The sequence below is a fragment of the Neovison vison genome, chromosome 2, assembly GCF_020171115.1.
Source record: "Neovison vison isolate M4711 chromosome 2, ASM_NN_V1, whole genome shotgun sequence".
Taxonomy (NCBI): Eukaryota; Metazoa; Chordata; class Mammalia; order Carnivora; family Mustelidae; genus Neogale; species Neogale vison.
In genome coordinates, this window is record NC_058092.1 from 20,492,899 (window position 1) to 20,510,902 (window position 18,004).

Genomic DNA, 18,004 nt, shown 5'->3' on the forward strand with positions numbered 1-18,004 from the left:
TCCTTCCTCCAAACCCCTCTTCAAGTTAATGAGCCCCCTCGCTGGGCTATAATCACCTCCCTAAACTCCCATTTCCTTCATGGGTTGTCCCTCCCAACCCCCACCAATTCCTGGGCACACAAGCTTTCATTCCTTCTCTCCCCATTTCAAGTAGAGCCCTAGTCCCTTCCACTGAATTCCCCCTCCTGCCCCTTTCCTCACAGAAACTCCTCTGGGCACCCTCCCCCTACGGAGCCTTCAGAGCACCGCCCCCCCCAACCTGCCCCAACCTGGACAGTGACCCCAAGCTGCTTCTGCTTCCTCAGCAGTGCCGAACACACTTATTTTCTCCCTGTAGGCGATTCAGGGGCTGAAAACAAGCTTCTGTCACCTCCTGCACTGGTTTCTTCCATGCCACCTACTCCAACCAGCCTCCGCTGGGCCCCAAAGTGACCTTGCCAAAGCCCTCTCCCTGTCCTTTCCCCTCTGCACAAAGTGCAGACCTACCTACTGTGGTGGCCACCTGCCCCACCGCCCCCACCCCCAGGTCTTTGCACATGCTGTTTACTCCTCTGGGAACAAAGATCCCCTTCCCGACTCTTACTGGGTCTTACTGCTCCCTGCCTCCCCTTGCAACAGCATACTGGATTGTGGCCTTGAGCTTGTGTTGTTGTCTTTGCCTCACCAGGGAGTGTGGTGACAATGTTTTCATCTGAGAGTTGGGGACACACAGAGGGGACTTGGGGGATGGATAAGCCTCACATTCGGCACAGAGGCTGTGGTTTTGGGGGATTGTTTTACCTGCCCCATCTGAATCCTCAGACATCCTCTCTCAGGTATGGGTCCCCAGAAGCTGGGGGTGTGTGTCCCTCAGAGGGTTCCTCAGGGTCTCCCTGATCTTCAGTGGGGAGACAGAGAGCCACAGTCACCAGGGGATCTATGGGAAAAGCTTCTTGCTAAAGACCAGGCAGCCCAAAGTGGGCATGAATTTGATTAAGGGCAGCCAAGACCTCCCAAAGTCAGGGAGTGGGGAACAATTTAGCCTTTCCAGGTCCACCAGAAATAGGCACAGGATTGAGTTTTCTTTATACATAGTTTACAAATGCTGGGAGGAAACAGACCCAGCATTTGGGGTTCAGGGTAAGAACGGGGAAGGCAGAAATATTGGGGTTACTGGCCTAGTCAAACTCTGGAATTTGCACAGGCAGAAACAGGTACATCAGGTGTGCTGAGGCAAAATGGGGGCCTGGAGGCCAAAGGACCTGGGGTGAATGAGAGATAAACAGGGGGTACTCCAGTCCTTGTGGGAAAAGGGGCTCCCCCATAAGAGTTCTTGGGCTTAGGAAGGCATGAGCATCTCAAAGACAGGTGTCCCTGAACCAGAGGAGAACTGTAGGGCCCAGAAGCTGGGATGACACAGTACAAATGAAAGGGCTGGAGTCGGGGGTGGGAGGTTGGGGGAACCAGATGGTGGGTATTAGAGAGGGCACGGATTGCATGGAGCACTGGGTGTGGTGCAAAAACAATGAATACTGTTACGTTGAAAAAAAAAATTAAAAAAAAAAAAGAAAAAGAAAAAAGAAAGGGCTGGAGTCAAGAGACCTGGGATCTGGGATGGAATGAGAGGGTCCAGAAGCAAAGAAACTTCGAGACCTGATTTATAACAGGGATCCCTCCAGGAGAGGACACATAGGACTTGAGGGGAGAAGGGGAGAAGAGGGGTCTAAGAGGCCGGCATTCCCGTACTTGTGGGATCCTGGGGCATGGGACACAACATGGGTTTCAGAATCAGGGGAGACCCAGGACCAAGACAGGGTTTAGGAGGCAGAATCCCTGGGTCTGGGACCTAAAGCATGGGCAGGGGCCGAGAAGCCCTGGGGTGCAGGCTGGGGATCCCCTTGTGGCAGGGGAGACCCAGGGCCTGGGCTGTAATCTGGGAGGGGTCTGGTACCCTCCAATGCAAAGCTGACTCAGATCTCTGGCAGAAGGTGGGAACACATGAAGGGGTATTTCAACTCTGGGGAGCCAGTGTCTGGTGACAAAACCCAACCATGCCTTCCATTCCATCCACCCTTCACTCACCCCCTCACCCCCTTTCACAAGACACGAGGTGGTTTTTTTTTTTTTTTTTTTTTTTTTTGCTTTTTTTCATTTCTTTTTAATACAAACTTGGATCTTTGGGTGTGTCCTGCCAAAACAGAAAACAACAACAACAACAGAAGAGAAAACCCAAAAGAGTGAAAAATAAGAAAGAAAGGGAAAAAAAAAAAGCTCCCGCAAGAGGTTCTGCCCCTCCCCCCCACCATGCGAATTTGCACACCACGGGACCACAGCAGGTTTACAGAATGCAATATACAATCCACGATTTATAATAAAACAGTATATACAATAAATAGGATATTGTTCATTTTTGTCAAACGACCTGTAGATAAATGTCTCAGTGCATACTTGCAGGGGCTCTGGACACCTCGGGGGGGCCCCCGCTCGCAACCTCTTGCACACGCTCGCGCGCTCTCTCGCTCTCTCTCTTTTTTTTTTTGTCTTTTTCTAAAACTGTGTTTTGTTTTTAAGTTTTGTACATTTTTAAAAAGTATTTACAATTGCTGGTTTTGTGCAGAAAGGGCTCACCTTCGGCTTCTGCGTGGAGGAGATGGGCGGGAAGGGGTGGGGGTGGAGATGGTAGTGCAAGGGGGACAGGTGGGGTGGGGGGGGGAGGTGGAGGGGCAAGCGCTCCTGCCAGAGGACAATGCGGACGCTGGGAGGGATCTTGGCGTTGGTTTTCTGAAAGCTGCAAAGAAACACAAAAGAAGAAGCAGAAGTCAGTGGTGGGCACAGACACTGAGCTCTAAGAACAGGGAGGCTAAGAGTGGGACCCCCACTCAGTTCCTACCAGGATTCTGGGAGAAGCTAATCACACTGTTCCTTCTCCCAGAGCACTCCAAATAGCCCCTCGTGAGACAATGGACTGTTCCTGGTCTTCTCTGAACTCAGTTTCCCCATTTTTTTTTTTTTAAAGATTTTATTTATTTATTTGACAGAGATCACAAGTAGGCAGAGAGGCAGGCAGAGAGAGAGAGGAGGAAGCAGGCTCCCCGCTGAGCAGAGAGCCCGACGCGGGACTCGATCCCAGGACCCTGAGATCATGACCTGAGCCGAAGGCAGCGGCTTAACCACTGAGCCACCCAGGCGCCCCTCAGTTTCCCCATTTGTAAAACAGGTCTGTATCCACAGCCTGCCTCCCTGAGAGGTAAAGGAGGCTCCTGGAGAGAGGTTGGGTTTCCAGGCAGCACAATCTGCCAGAGACTTGGGCTCTTGAGTCAGACACAGCTGAGTTCGAATGCCAGCACCACCCCTGGACAGCTCTAGGATGCTGGGCAAGTCAGTGAATCTCCATGAGCCTCAGTTTACTCATCTGTAACGAGTTGATAATCAAACTATCCCATAGGTTTGTTGGGAGGATTCAGAGGCTTAAGATGGCTTAAGCCTGGTACAGGAAACATAAGAAATGATGCTGATTATACACCATTATTATTTTCCTGGGGCCTGAGCCAGCTAGGTGCCCCAAGCCTCGGTTTCCTCATATAACAATGAGTTTAGTACTTCCTGCAAGCTAGGCTATTTGAGGAATGACACAGTGGGGAGCAAAGGGCTTGAGCACAGACAGGTATGAACTGCACACCTGTGCACTTTCATTTCTTCTAATTCCAGCCCTTTCCCTGTGCCCTCCAATGCCGTTTGGTTCCTTCCAAAGGCAAGGTGACCGGGATGTTTGTCTGAATAAAGGAATAAAGAAATGGCCCAACACAATACCATCTGTGTTTGGCTGCTGAGGCTCAGAAACTTCCAAGCTCCCAGACCCTACAGTCACCAGATGCTGGAGCTCTGAAGTACCCCTTCTCCAGGCTTTGCAGAGGCTAGTGGGAAGATGCCCAGAGGGACAGCGATGGACTCCATTATTCTCAAGACCCTGTCCCTGCACTCGGTGAGTGACCAGCCCACCAGAATTAAGGGGTGGGGGGAGCTACAACTGCCTTCTAACACCCCCTAGCAGAACACCCCCCCTCCCCCACGCCTGCAGGAAGCAGGCGGCCACAGAAAGCCTTTCCTCTCTTGTCCTTTCTTGGCTCCCCTTCCCAACAGGGCCACATTTAAATTCTGCTCAGCCTCAGCTGCTGTCTGCTGGGCAGTCAGCCCTGGGGAAGACTTTTGTCCTGAGGCTGGACTTGCCAGGACTCCCCCCACCCCCGACCCAAGGCCAGGGGAACCAGGTGGGCTCCCAATAGGTAGAGGCAGCCCCCATCCCAGTCTATCAGCCCAGGTGGCAAGCAGAGGCTGGAGGGAGCGAGGGAGCAGAGGATGGGGGAAGGGGTGCGCCTCTTAGGGTGCAGTTGTATCAGAACCAGGGCAAATGGTGGAAAAGCAGCTCTTGGGGCCAGGGGTGCCAATAGGATGGACAGTCCTCCAGTTTGGGTGATAAGCAGACAACCTGGAGCCATAAGGAGGGTATCCATTAGGGCCAGGACGACTGTATCTGGGGAATGTGTTCAGCCAGGGCGGCGGGGGGGGGGTGCGGGCGGGGGTGCGGGCTGGAGGCCTTTTCTGTAGGGCAGCTTTACTTCGGCTGAAGAACAGCTGCCAAGCTAAGGAACCTCTGCTGGGGCGACAGGTAGAGTGTGCCTGGGTGACAAGTGAGGGGGAGATTCAGGACCGGCTGCCCCAAACCACTCAGCAAGTGGACTATACTAAGCCCCAGCCTTCCCTGCTCCCCAGAAGGGCCCCGGGGCAGGCTGGGAGCCTCTGCACAAATCCCTGTCGCCCCCGCCCCCTCCGGCCCTTAGCCACTGCCAGTGACCCTCTCCAAGCCAGGTCTCCATGGTGATCTCAGCCCAGCAGGCAGCTCCTGCCAGAACTGTTCCCGCGGTGCCTGTGGCCAGGCAGCAGGGAGGCTTTTTCGCCCTCTGCTCAGCCCTCCCTGTCTCACCTTCCTCCTCCCCCTGCCCTCCCCACCTTTCAGGACTTGGCCAGCATCGGGGGATCGTGGGGATGAGGGCTGAGGAGAGAAACAAGTCCAGAGGGTCCTGAGCCTGGAGAAGGGAGGATGCCCCGTAGCCCCGCGAGACCCTGACCTCACTGGGTTCAACTCCACAAAACAGAACTAAGGCTGTGGTGCCAGGTGAGGCCCTGCGCTGGGCACTGGGGACACAGCAGAGGAGGCAGATCTGGCCCCTGCCCTTGAGGGGCTCATGGAGTCTAGAGGGAAGCAAAGCAGACCCCAGAGCTGGGAGTCCCAAGGCAGAGAGATGGGGGCAGTGCCAAGGGATGTCCGGAGGGCTCCAGGAGCACCAAGCAGGGCACCTAACCCTGCCTTGGCAGGAGGAACTCTTGCTTTTCAGGCCACTGTTGAGCACGGTGCCCAGCACACGCTGGGGTCGAGACGGTGCTGACTGAATGCCAGAGTGATGACCGCTCTAAGTCTGAGCGGCGCAGCATGGTCCAGCTCAGGTCTTGCACACCTCCAGGATGCCTCCTAAGGCCACCCTGTTACCATAGCTACTGGTGCACTTCTCATTCCCTTCCACGCTCCTCCAGGGCAGAGACCTGTATGCGGTACCTCTCTATCCCCAGTGCCAGCCTGAGCCTGGAGCCCCAGGACACCAGCCATTGTTCCTGAGACTTAACCTTTTAGTGCCTCTATAATCGAGGACTGCAGAGCCACATTCTACAGAGTCCTCAGGGCCCAGCAGTTTTACTGGCTGAGGTGTCGAGGTGGGAAGCGGTCTCTGCCCGTCAGGAGGGGCTGGCACTGGGAGCATCAGGGGCTAGCTGAGCAGGCACTCGCAGTGCTCAGTTCACGTATAAATCAGGCCGTCCACGGAGAGCAGCTCTCCCCCAAGAAGGCGCACACATCCGTGCACTCATTTCAGCGACCAGCAGACATGTATTCACGCCCACTGACTGCCAGGCCAGGAGCTATGGTCTCACTTCCACCTGCGGATCTCTGCCCTCCAGAAAGGGGTCTAACACAAACAAGGCAGTAGAGCAGAAGGCAGAGAGAACGCGTGAGCGTCTGAGCCGGGTGTGCTGTGTCACCTAGGGCAAGTCCTCTCCCTCTCTGGGATTCAGTCTTTAAGTGAAGTAGGGGGCTGAACAGGTCATGGGGGAGCTAAGGAAAACAGGGAACACGCACAGGAGTGAGCAACCAGACTAAAGGAGCCGATGATGTGGTGAGGACATTCCTGGGAAGGGCTGTCATGGATGCATAAAGGGCTGGAGATTAAGTGGGCCTGGGAAAGATCCTGGAGCGCTTCTTGGAGGAGGTGACATGTGAATGAAAGATAGGAACTGACAGGTGGGAGATGGATGGTGGGCAGGAAAGGGAGAGCCCAGACCAGGGAAAGCTAGGGACAAGGCACAGGGCACACTGGGGTAAAGAAAGCTCCCTCCTAATTCCACATTCTAGGGCTGGAAAGGGATGGTATGTGAGGAGGAGGTCAGGGCAGAAAAGGAAGAGCAGAATATCTGGACTACCAGGCTAGTGGCTGGGCCCTTACTTTGTAGGCAAGGAGACTGGAGGGGCGGGGTGGGGGGGGAGGGGATGCAGTCGACAGATGGGAAGCAATGGAGGCACAGGAGAAAACGGGCTGGAATCCATTCATCCAGTAAATATCTGGGGGACTCCAGACACCATGCGTCCAGAAATGTTGAAGAACAAGCACTCTGGGGGCCACAATGAGGGGAACAGATGGGGGCTGGGGGCAGGTGTCAGGGCAGCAACACGGCAGCCACTGGATGACTGACCCAGGACTACAGTTCTGAAGCCTTAAACTTGTTCAAGACCCACTTTCTTTTTTCACTTTCTTCTTTTTTTTAAAAAAATTAAATGGGCAGGGCACTTGGGTGGTTCAGTGGGTTGAGCCTCTCCCTTTGGCTCAGGTCATGATCCCAAGATTCTGGGATGGAGTAGCGCATCGGGCTCTCTGCTCAGCAGGGAGCCTGCTTCCCCCCTCTCTCTCTGCCTGCTGCTCTGCCTACTTGTGTTCTCTCTCTCTGTTAAATAAATAAATAAAATCTTGAGAAAAAAAAAAAAAAGGCTCAGGGCACCTGGGTGGCTCAGTGGGTTGGGCCTCTGCCTTCGGCTCGGGTGGTGATCTCAGGGTCGTGGGCTCGAGTCCCGCGTCGGGCTCTCTGCTTAGCAGGGAGCCTGCTTCCCCCCTCTCTTTCTGCCTGTCTCTCTGCCTACTTGTGATCTCTCTCTGTCAAATAAATAAATAAAATACTTAAAAATAAAATAAAATAGGGGTGCCTGGGTGGCTCAGTGGGTTAAAGCCTCTGCCTTCAGCTCGGGTCATGATCCCAGGGTCCTAGGATGGAGTAGTGCATTGGGCTCTCTGCTCAGCAGGGAGCCTGCTTCCCTTCCTCTTTCTCTGCCCGCCTCTCTGCCTACTTGTGATCTCTCTCTCTGTTACATGAATAAAAATAAATAAAATAAAATAAAATAAAATAAAATAGGCTCTACATCCAGCATGGGGCTTGAACTCATAACCCAGAGATCAACAACCGAGCTGAGATCAAGAATCGGAAACTTAACCGACTGAGCTTCCCAGGGGCCCCCAAGACTCATTTTCTGATTTTCTGGCTCCAGGAAGCTTTTGCAGCTTGCCCTGCTCATGGTTCAAGGTGGTGGGGGTTCCTGGAATTCCCAGGGGGCCCATTTCAGACCCTGTGCTGGAGAATGATGCTTCCACGGAGACTTTCAGTGGACACCTGTTGACAGCCCCTGAACTCCACAAGGGCAGGACACCGCTGGTCACGTTCAGTGGTCTCCCCAGCAGCAGATATAGTGCCTGGCCTGGGGCAGGTGGCTGGTGTTCATGTGTGTTGAGCACAGACTTAACCTACTTCATCCTGCCCTCTAGCACAGAGGGCACTACAGCAGCAAAAGTGATGGCGACAAAGATGGCAAGTCCGCCAAGATATAACCATGGCGTGTTTACAAAGACACGAGGCACCGAGAGAAGGACCTGCGTGGGAAGGGCTTCTGGCTGACCGGGGTCATGTAGAGGTCTGGGTCCTGCTGCCCATCAGGCTTTAGGTCCCTTGGCAGGGGGCGGGGTGTGTATGTATTGGTGACTTACCTTGCCTCGGGGCCCCCCAGGGAGGAATCAGCCCAGTTGCTAAGGCCAAAAACTAGGTGGTGATTCAGAGCCTCCCACCAAAGGACCCACACCCACGTGAGACACAAAATCCTTCCCAAGAGACAACAGGGACAGCAGGTGAAGGAGGCTGGCTACCCACAGAGTCCTGAGCGAGGAGGAAAGGGTCAGAGGTGTGTATGAGTCACACAGACTGGGTGACAGAATTCAGCTGGTGGGAGGCATTCGTTCACCCATGTACCATCCACTGACTATGTGCTTACTGTGTGCCAGGGACCGGGCTTCATGGGTAATCTCATTAATTCTCACTAGAGACACAGCAAGGTGATGTGACTCACCGGGTCACGTAACTGGTAAGGGATGGAACCAGGCCCTGCACAAACGCTGCTCTGTGCCTCCGGCATGCTCCTCGCTGGCCCCCTCCATTTCCAGGGCCTCACTCCCTTGGGCTCTTCCGGGTCCACAGGGATGTCGGGAGATGGGAGAGGAGGAGTGTGAGAGAGTATGTTCACAGGGAGATTGTATTTCCAGGAAATGAAGGCTCAGAACAAGAAGGCTTGGCCTGAAAATGGCCGCAGGAGAGGCAAGACATAGGATGGGAGGGAGGACGACCTCAGAGTGTGAAGAGAAGCCCACAAGAGGCAGGGCAGGGATGGCTGACCCCTGACGTGAGGGCTCCTTGCTTAGAGCCAGAGGCAAGATCAAGTGACCTCTTGAGGCTTCAAGACGCAGAGAGACAAAGCCCGGAGCAACTGGGGCCTGGCCCAGGTCCGGGCATGCCTGCTGACCCTGGTTGGCCGGAGGCCTTGGAAACTGCTTCCTGCTCTGGTTGGGCCCCAGGCTGGTGTAACCTTGGAGGACCTGTGACATTTCTCTTGGCCTCAGGTCCATGCCTGAGAGGGAATAAGGCGGAGAGGGGGACTCAAAAGATTCCTGAGCACCTTGGAGGGCCCTTCCCAATGGCACAGGGTGTGGTAGGGCTGACTTCAGCTATGAGGGCCCAATGTGGAGTCAGTCTCCCTAGCTGGGTTTTCCAGGGTCTGGAGAGGTCTACGCTGGGACCCCAGCACTCCCCGCCCTCTTCCTCTTCCATCTGTTCTACCAGCTCAGCTCCCAGACCAAGGGGGTCCCACATTCTCCATTCTGGCTCCCCTGAGCTTTCCTCTTCTAATTCATAGTGGGGTGTGACCCTCCCCTTGCCCTTTCCCTTCAAGTCTCTGTCCATCCAAATCTTGCCTATTCAAAGCTGAGCTTAAATGCAGCGTCTTCCACAGAACCTCAAAATCCGCTTAAAATGTCAGACCCGGGGCACCTGGGTGGCTCATTTAGTTGGGCAACTGCCTTTGGCTCAGGTCATGATCCAAAAGTCCCGGGATTGACTCCTGCATTGGGCTCCCTTCTCGGCGGGGGGTCTGCTTCTCCCTCTGACCCTCCCCCCATGCTTTCTCTCTCGCTTTCAAATAAATAAAATCTTAAAAAATAAGATAAAATGTCAGACCCTGAAACATTTGAGTGTCCAACCAAAGTGTCATTTTGCAGATGGGGAATTAGTAGGTGTGGGGTGTTGGGAGAGTGGTATGGCAGGGTACCCAGGTTCTGGGTGGGAGGGGCATTACTGGGTTCGAATCCCGACTCCACCAGACTAACTGTGGATCCCCTGGGCAAGCTTCCCAGCTGCACCCACTTCCTCAACTCTCTGATGGGGTGACAAGGGACGGGCACTACTGTTTCCAGCCTGCCATGAAGGCTTAGTGGGGCAGTGTTGCATGAAGGGCCCAGCACAGACGTAGGTCCCTTTTCTCACCAAAAACTCTTGAGAGATGACCTGTGACCTGAACACCCACCTTCCTGGTACACAAACTTTGTTTCTCCCTGCCTTTGGGCACCTGCCACTTGCCACCAGCTGTTTTCCGGTTCTTTGTGTACCTGTTTTATCTTCCCCGGGTGGATGCTGAACTCTTGAGGACAGGACCGTGTCTGCTTTGTCTCCTCTGTGCCTGGCATCAGGACAGGCAGCAAAAGGCTCAAGATGTGGGGCGGAGCTGAACCCATGCTTCTCCAGTGCCCCACATCCGAATGCTCACTGCCTGCTGGCGAACGAGGTCTCCCTCCTTCAGCCCTTGCTCTGGGGCAGGGGGGGTGGTGTATGTGTGGGTATGGGGGTTAGCCTTCTAGCTGATAACTTCAGTGGCTCCCCACTGGGTTTGGAATATAGTTCAAACTCCTTCCGGTGCCTTGCCCACATGATCTGACCCTGCCTGCTTTGCCTGCTCACTCAGTGAGTAATTACTATCCTCTTATCGGTTCCTCAAGGTTGAGCTCCTTCCTGCCCCCTGCTTCACCCGCTGCTGTTCCCTCTGCCCAGAATGCCCTTCCCACTCCCTGTCTAGCCGGTGTCCCTTCATCCTTCAGGCGTCGACTTCAGGATCTGGTCAGCCTGCTGCAGGCTCCCGAAATCTCCTCGCAGTCCTTCCTATGATAATCCTTACCAAATGCTTTGTGTCAGCCTACATACTGTCTTTCTCTCTCAACTGAAAGCCCTCTGAGGACCAGGACTTCGTCTGTGGTGCTAAGTGGGGTGTCCCCAATGCCTGCTTCGTGGCAGGGGCTGGACAGATGTCTCCAGAACTGAATGCATCAGTCTGAGGACAGCACTATCAACTCCCAGCCCTGAGTGGGGAGCGTGGCCAGAATGTGGGGCTGGATGGCATCCCAGTTCCTCCTGTGTTCAGGCCTCACTGGATGGTTCCATTATGTATCTCACTGAGCTGTGACCTGCTCAAACACCCAGCCCCCACACTCGTTTTATTTTCCCATCCAGAGCCCAGGAGGAACGGTTTTTGGATTATTTCACATTTCTGGATTATCCACGAGACATCTCCCCTCCAGTGAGGAGGATCAAGAGTTTGACATTTTAAACCCTAAGCAGCTTCTCCCTGGCCTGCTTCAGCTCTGCAGCTCTGCGGCTTGCAGTGAGGCGCATGGGGAATGGAAGGCCATTTTAATCTTGGCCTGGCTTCATTAGGAGGAAAATATGCTGCCAAAAAAAAAAAGAAAAAGTTTGGTCCACTGTCCATGCCACGCAGAATTGCAAAACCTACGAGATTATCAAAGCCAAATTTCTTGAACAGATGGGGAAACAGAGGCCCAGGGCCGGAGGGAGTAAAAGTGTGGTCAAGGACACGAAGCATGTTGATGGCCAATTGGGGAATGGTCCTTCCCTAGGCCTCCTGATTCCCACGTGCTGCCCCTGGCCACCTTCAGGCACCAAGGGACCTGGGGTCAGGCAGAAAGGGGATAATAAGTTTCCACTGACACAACTTCAGGACCTGGAGTCACCCTGGCCTTGAATGGCCTCCCCAGCACAGGGATGGGACTTTCCAGGAGCCCTGCTGTTCCTTCTCCAGGAAGAGGCTCTCCCAAGAGGCTGCGGTGGCAGCAGCGGTGGAGGGCGAAGGGCTCAGACAGGCCCCTAGGCCACTTCCCCAGCACCCACCACATCCAGGGCAATTCTGTCCAAACAGAACTGTCCAGACAGTGGGATCTGATAGGCCAGTTGTGGCTGTGTTTCCTGGAGCACCTTGTGCTTTGAAAAAATGATTCTTCTGACCTTGTCCCTTTTAACCCATTTTGGGGGTGTTTCCCCTCCTTTATTTTCCATTTCTGAAAACAAAACCTTGAGAATACTAAAACTTTGACTCTACCTCATGAGGACACCATGCCTGATAAACACAGGATCAAAACATCCAGCAAAATTTAACTGAACACTTGGAAAAGCATTTGGCTGTAGGAAAGGTAGACTGGCTTTTCTTAGGCGGCAGGAACTATCCAGCCTGGGGATAGAGCCGCTGGGTGGGTGGGGGCTGGTCAGGCACAAGCAGGACCTCAGCCTCCCTTGTCCACCTCCGGATCCCCATCCCACTTGCCTCCGACCACTGTGAGCCCCGCCTCGGGTCAGAGACAGTGAAAAATAATCTTTGGGTGGGCCCCGAAGGAGACCAGGAAAGACACTTCAGACCATTTTGTAAAGCCCTTGCAGAGTGTAACCAAGATATAGTGACCATACCCTCAGCCTGGCCCTGGCCAGGCACCCTGAAGTAAATGCGGCTCCTAGAGAAACTAGCTAGCCAGGCTGGGTCAGCACCCTGGGTGGGCCCTGGAGGCCAATTATCCACCCTGCTTCATTCACTCTTCACTCATCTCCCATGGGGCCATGCAAATGCCCTCCCTCACAAGAGGTCATGGGGTGAGTGTTTCCAGGGATTCAGGTAGCACCTGCCCAGGACCTAGCACAGGCAAGGGAAATAAATATTTGATGAACTGAACCAGATGGCCCCATCCAACCATCTCAGTGACTGAATGTCTGAGTGGGTTCCCCACCTGAGCACCCCACCTCTTCCCGAAGACTGCCCCAACATCTAATCCCAGGCGCCTTCCTGAATCCCAACTTCCTCTTGTTGGGGTGCCCGATCTTGTCCTTAAATCCTTCCTGCTCATTTCTGTACCCCTTCCCCTTGCCGGAGCCCTAATGTCCTCATCGCCGCCCCCCCCGCCCTGCCCCAACACACCTACCCAGGCCTCTCCCCACTCTACCCACACCCCCAGACTCACCCAGGAACAAAACCTCGAGGTCCAGTCGGCATTTCAGTTGGCACTACAGGGAGGTGACGGTGAATGTGTCCTCGGGGTGAGGTTCCGCCATGGGCCCCAGGAAGCCGCTCTTGGGGCCCCCACCCAGGCCGGGATGCGCCTGCGGCATGAAGCCTGGATACCTGTAGGCGGTATCCTGCAGGGGCAGCAGCGAGTCCCTCGGCACAGGGGACAGGGTCAAGTCACTAAGGAGCGGGCAGCCATAGCCAGCGGCGGCGGCAGGGCCACGGGGCGGGCCAGGCGGCCGGGCCATCTCCAGTGGCTCCTTGTCGGCCTTGGGTGTGGCTGGCGGACTAGCCAGGTGTGGGGCACTGAGGCACGCGGCCTCCGTCCTGCCCAGGAAGTCAGCCAGCAGCCCCGTACCCACCTTCCCTTCATAGGGTGGGCTGCGGGCAGCTGAGCCTGGCGGGTACCAGTAAGCTGTGCCCTTGCAGCTGGGGGAGTCGTAGTGGGGCTGGCCCAGTGGCAGGTCCCGGCAGCTAAGGTGGGCCTGGGCAGCAGCCGCGTGGCCCAGACTGGCCCCCTGGAGCCCATGCTTGAGGGGCTCACAGGCAGCCAGCTTTGTGGGTGGCGGCCGCAGCTCTTCCTTGAAGCCCAGTGTGGGTGAGCAAGTGGGTGAGTACGCCTTCTGCAGACCAGCGTCAAACACCGTGGGTGGGTGCGCCAGAGGTGGGAAATGCTTGCCATCTAGGTCAGGGGCACCCAGGCTGGGCGAGTCGCAGTGGAAGCCTTGGCCGAAGGTGCCGTCAGAAGGAGTGGATGGGTTCATGGAGTAGGGTCCCATGAAGTCACAAGGGTCTCGCTCACCCACACCGAAGGCCCGCGACTGGGAGGGCAGTGGCGACATGCTACTGTCCCCACTGTAGTAGTCCAGGCCGAGGTCTGGGCTGTCCTGGAACAGGGGGTTGACGGGCTGTGGCTTGGGGATAAACTTGGCTTTGGCGGCCGCCCCGCCCCGCTCCTTCTTAGCTGAGCAGGCCCCACCACCCCGTCCACCCCGCGGCTGCCGGGGCCCGGTGCTCCGTTTGGATGGATAGCCTGAGGCAGTGGCCGAGGCAGAGGACGGGAAGCCCAGGTGTGAGGCCTCGAATAGGTCCACCTTCTTCCGCCGTCCACGGCCCGGCTTTGAGCTGCTCTGGAAGAGGACGCTCTGGTTCCAGTTGTAGCCGGGGGCAGAGGATGCCTCGTTCCAGTCCATCATCAGTTTCTCCAGGCTGGACAGGCTTGACTGGCCCTCGCTGCTCGAGGCCTCGCTGTTGGCACGCCGGAAACCGCCGCCGACGGGCTGATTGAACTGGGTGCTGTCGGAGGATGATTCCGAGAAGGTCTCGGACACAGCCGTCTGCTGCTTCACCTTCTGCGGCGTGTAGTTGGAGATGTCCAGGATCACGTTGGGCTCGCTGACATGGCAGTCGAAACCAGGATTGTAGAGCTGACTGAAGGCCTCTGAGGCCCAGTCCAGGCCTCCATAGCCCTGCCGGAAAGGCCACTGAGAAGCCCCCGCAAACTGCCGACAGTTTTCAGGCGAGGGCTGGAAGGAGGACGAGGAGGAGGAGGCGGCAGAGGCAGCAGAGGTGGCCGAGGCCGTGGTGCCCTTGGGTACCATGTAGCCGCCGGGAGAGACGGTGCTGGCCCGGCTGTCACAGCGCAGGGGTGTGGGGGCGGACCCGGAGAAGGGGGCCCCCTCAGAGCTGTTGAAGAAGGAGGCCTTGCCGGGTGGCAGGCAAGGGCCACCCGTGGGCGCTGGGGCGTAGCCGGCGCTGTGGGCGCTGCTGGGAGAGGCAGGCAGGCTATTGCCGCTGCCGTAGGCGAAGCTGCAGTCCTTGCTGTTAGCACAGTCCTGGCCCGTGAAGGGCTTCGCTGGGGCGAAAACGCTCTGTCCGGCCCCATAGCCACCGTACTGAGGTGGGTAGGTGGTGGCGGGCGGGTGGGCGGTAGGCGAGCGGGCCACGGCTGACGGCGGGGGAGCCAGCTTCGGGAAGGTCTCGGCTGCCCGGCAGTCTGAAGTGGCTGGAGTGATTCCGTAGCTCGCTGCCCGGCCTGGCGGGAAGGTCTGGCGAGCGGGCAGGACGGGCTGGAAGGAGGGGTCTGCACCGGCCCCGCCGCTGCCCACGGCCACCGGGCTGGCCTTGGCCCCCCGGCTGGGGAAGGTGGCCAGGCCCCGCTGGGCCGGAAGGGTGCTGGTGGGGGGCCCTGCGTAGGCGCCTGATGCCTTCCGGGACTCGGGACGAGAGGCTGAGAGGGCGAAGTCTAAGAGGTCGGAGGAGTCATCCGAATCGAGCAGTGAGCGGAAGTAGCCGGTGAAGAGGTTCTGGCGCTCCTGGCTGAGCTCAGTCTGGCCCGCGGGCGCGCTGGTACCGTAGTAGCTGCCGCGGCCCGAGGCCCCACTCTCAAGCCCAGTGGAGGCAAAGGCCTGGGCCTCGGTCCCCTGGAACCCACAGTTTCGGCCAGCTTGCCCGCCTGGGTGCCCATGGTGAGGGGCCCAGCCACCACCCTTGTCCCCGGCCCATTCAGCGCCGGCCTCCCCAAAGCCTGGGCCACTAGGCACCTGCTCTGGGAACAGAGTCCCATTCTTCCGGGACCGCCGTTTGCGTTTTGGCTTCCCGGTCATGGCGTCCACCTCCCCTCGGCCCCTTTTGCGTGGGTGCCCCAATTCGGTGAGGCTGGGACCCCCAACACCAGCAGCTGCCACCGCCACCACTTTCTTTTTCTTGCCAATGCCCTCAAAGAAGTCACTGAAGGAGCATCGGGCCGCCTTGGCAGCGTGGCCCCCGCCCCGGCCACCGAAACCGCCTGCTTTACCGCCCCGCCGTCGGAAGCCCTGCACCCGGTGCAGGAAGTGGGAGATGCTCTGCGTGTCAGGTGCCTGGTGTACCGACTCAGGCTCGCTGGGTGTCCAGCAGCGGGGGGGTGAGCACCGCCCAGCGCACTGGCTCTGGCGGTTCAGGAAGGCCAGCTTGGCGAGCACGTCGGAGTACTCAGCCTTACTGTCATTGGCGTCTGCTGCATATGACGGCTGGGGGGAGGCCAGCTTCTGCTTCCGCCGCCGCCGTTTCTTCACCTCCGGCATGGCCATGGTGGCCGCAGCCACGGTGGCCGCTTCCGCTGCGACCACTGCTGGCTCCTTGGGCTTGCCGGGACCCAGCAGCAGGTTCTTCGGAGGGCGGCCGCGCTTCCGCTTAAGAATAATGGGCATCTCCCCAGGGGGGAAGACCACCACCACGTTCCGTCCATTGTTCTTCATCTTCAGCAGTGGGGTAGGCTCCGCGGATACACGCAGGCCCAGCTCCTTGCCCTCTACGCTCAGACTGCTGCTCAAAGAGGACACCTTGTATGTGGTCTTGTTCCGCCGCCCCAGCGACACGGGGATTTTGGCCATCTTCACCACCATGCGCCGCACGCCCCGGCACTTCCCTCTGCGGGCGGGGACCATGGGAGTCTGGGAAGATTCTGGCTCCAGCTCTGGGACCGGGGCCGGGCCTGGCAGGGCGGGAGGTGGTGGAGGCGGTGGTGGCGGGGGCTCAGCCAAGGCGGCCGCCAGCCCCGTGGGCATAGGCAGGGGTAGCAGGCGGCCCTCCGGTCCGGCATCAGCCTTGCGCCCCCGTCCAGCTTTCCGCCGGCGACACAGGATCTTTGGCCTATCAGTGCGCCGCAAGGCGTACTTGGGGTGACCCTCAGGCCCGTGGGGGCCATGGGGTGAACACAAGTCCAGGCGCAAGGGCTCACCCAACGGGCAGGGCCCCAGGGGCTGCTGAGGCTCCAGACGGCGGCCAGGGACGTCAAGCAACTTGGGCAGCGGGTCGAGTGCCTGAGGGTCGAGCAGCTGCGACTCCAGGGAGTCGGGCAGGGTATCCAGGGCCTGGAGCGCCAGGCCTGGTAGCCCCAGAGGATCAGCAAGGGGTTGCAGGGGTGGCAGCTCCAAAGCTTCCCCAAGTGGCTCTAGTGCCTGTGGGTCCAGGAAGCGGGGCTGGGGGTCCAGGAGCTGAGGCTCTGGCTCAGGAGATGGTGGCTCAAGGGCCTGGGCCTCCAGCAGCTGGGCCTCGGGGCAAGTGAGGGAGGCCAGCTCGCTGAGGATGTCGGCGTCAGCGAGTTCCGAGTAATCAGGGCCGTCTGGCTCAGGCTCTGGGGGCAGCCCGGTGGCCGCGGCTGTGGCTCCGGGACTGTGGCCTTGGCCAGGCTGGGGGCTGTCCCTAGGCTCGGGCTCAGGCTCATACAGGGGGTGGCTGGGCCTCTCTGACTTGGCGTGGGGGGCAGCCCGCTCCTCGGGGCTGCGGATGCTGTTGGCCAGGCTGGGTGAGGAGAAGAAGCTGTACTGAAGGTCACCGGGGGGTGGGGCAGGGGGGCGGCTGAGTCTGAGGCCACCACAGTCCAGGTGAACACCACTGTGCTGCAGGTCCTGGGAGAGCCGTGTCAGATCCTTCATGATGTCAATCAACCGCACTACTGGACGCAGCTTCACCCGCCCGTTGTCCCAGCGCCGTCGGGAGCTGTTGCTGTCTCCCGCGGGGGTGGGGCAGCGGGCCTGGGAGACTGGGCGGGCTGCCCTCGGGGGCAGCGGGTCGTCCCCCTTGGCAAGGACTGGTGGGCGCCGGGTGCTGGGGTCCCGGCGTGGGGGTGGGCGTGGGTTCTCGGAGAAGGTGTGGGCGAAGGCCTTGTCGGGTGGGCTGGCAGGGGGCCGGGTGGGAAGCAAGGGCCGTGGGGTGGGGGGGCCGCCGGGGTAGTACTTGGGCTCCCGGAGGTAGTCAGGAGAGCTGCACACGGCACTGGAAGTCACCACCAGGCCCTGGGGCTTCACACGCATCCTGACCTTGTCCTCCGCGGGCCGCCGGGCGGGGCCGGGGCTGACATGAGGGTGCGAGAAGCCGGGACCAGGACCTGTGGGGCAGGACGGGCAAGAAGGCCCTCACGGAATGCCCAAGACCTCGGCTTCCTACAGCCTCAGGGAGGCCCTGCCACCCCTCCTGGGAGTCCCCTCAAGCCCTGTTCCCCGCTTTGACTCCCAGCCTTTTCCCGAACCACCGCATGCACCAGGAACCCCTCAGGGGCCCCAGTTCCACTTGTCGGAAGCTCACCCTCTTCTAGACCCTGGCTATGGGCTCAGAGAGAAGAGGATGCCTGCCTGGTCGAGGGAAGGCCATCAGCAGGCTGGGGTGACCACTCCATCCAGATCAAACTTAAGGAGAAGGCCAAGAAATCCTACCCAGGGCATGACCTTTTCCCTC

At 58.1% G+C, this 18,004-nt stretch overlaps 1 protein-coding gene across 5 annotated transcripts in view; it reads right to left on the reverse strand.

Moving 5' to 3' along the window:
• Positions 1-2,332: 2,332 nt before the first annotated feature.
• Positions 2,333-18,004, reverse strand: part of AHDC1 (AT-hook DNA binding motif containing 1) — a 63,890-nt gene continuing 48,218 nt past the window's right edge. For all 5 annotated transcript variants that reach the window (XM_044237543.1, XM_044237547.1, XM_044237544.1 and 2 more), the window contains 2 exons: positions 12,744-17,657; positions 2,333-2,767 (listed from right to left, as the gene is read on the reverse strand). In XM_044237543.1, coding sequence (XP_044093478.1) covers positions 12,787-17,583 — 4,797 coding nt within the window. In that variant the 5' untranslated portion in view covers positions 17,584-17,657 and the 3' untranslated portion in view covers positions 2,333-2,767; positions 12,744-12,786. The remainder of the gene's footprint in view (positions 2,768-12,743; positions 17,658-18,004) is intronic.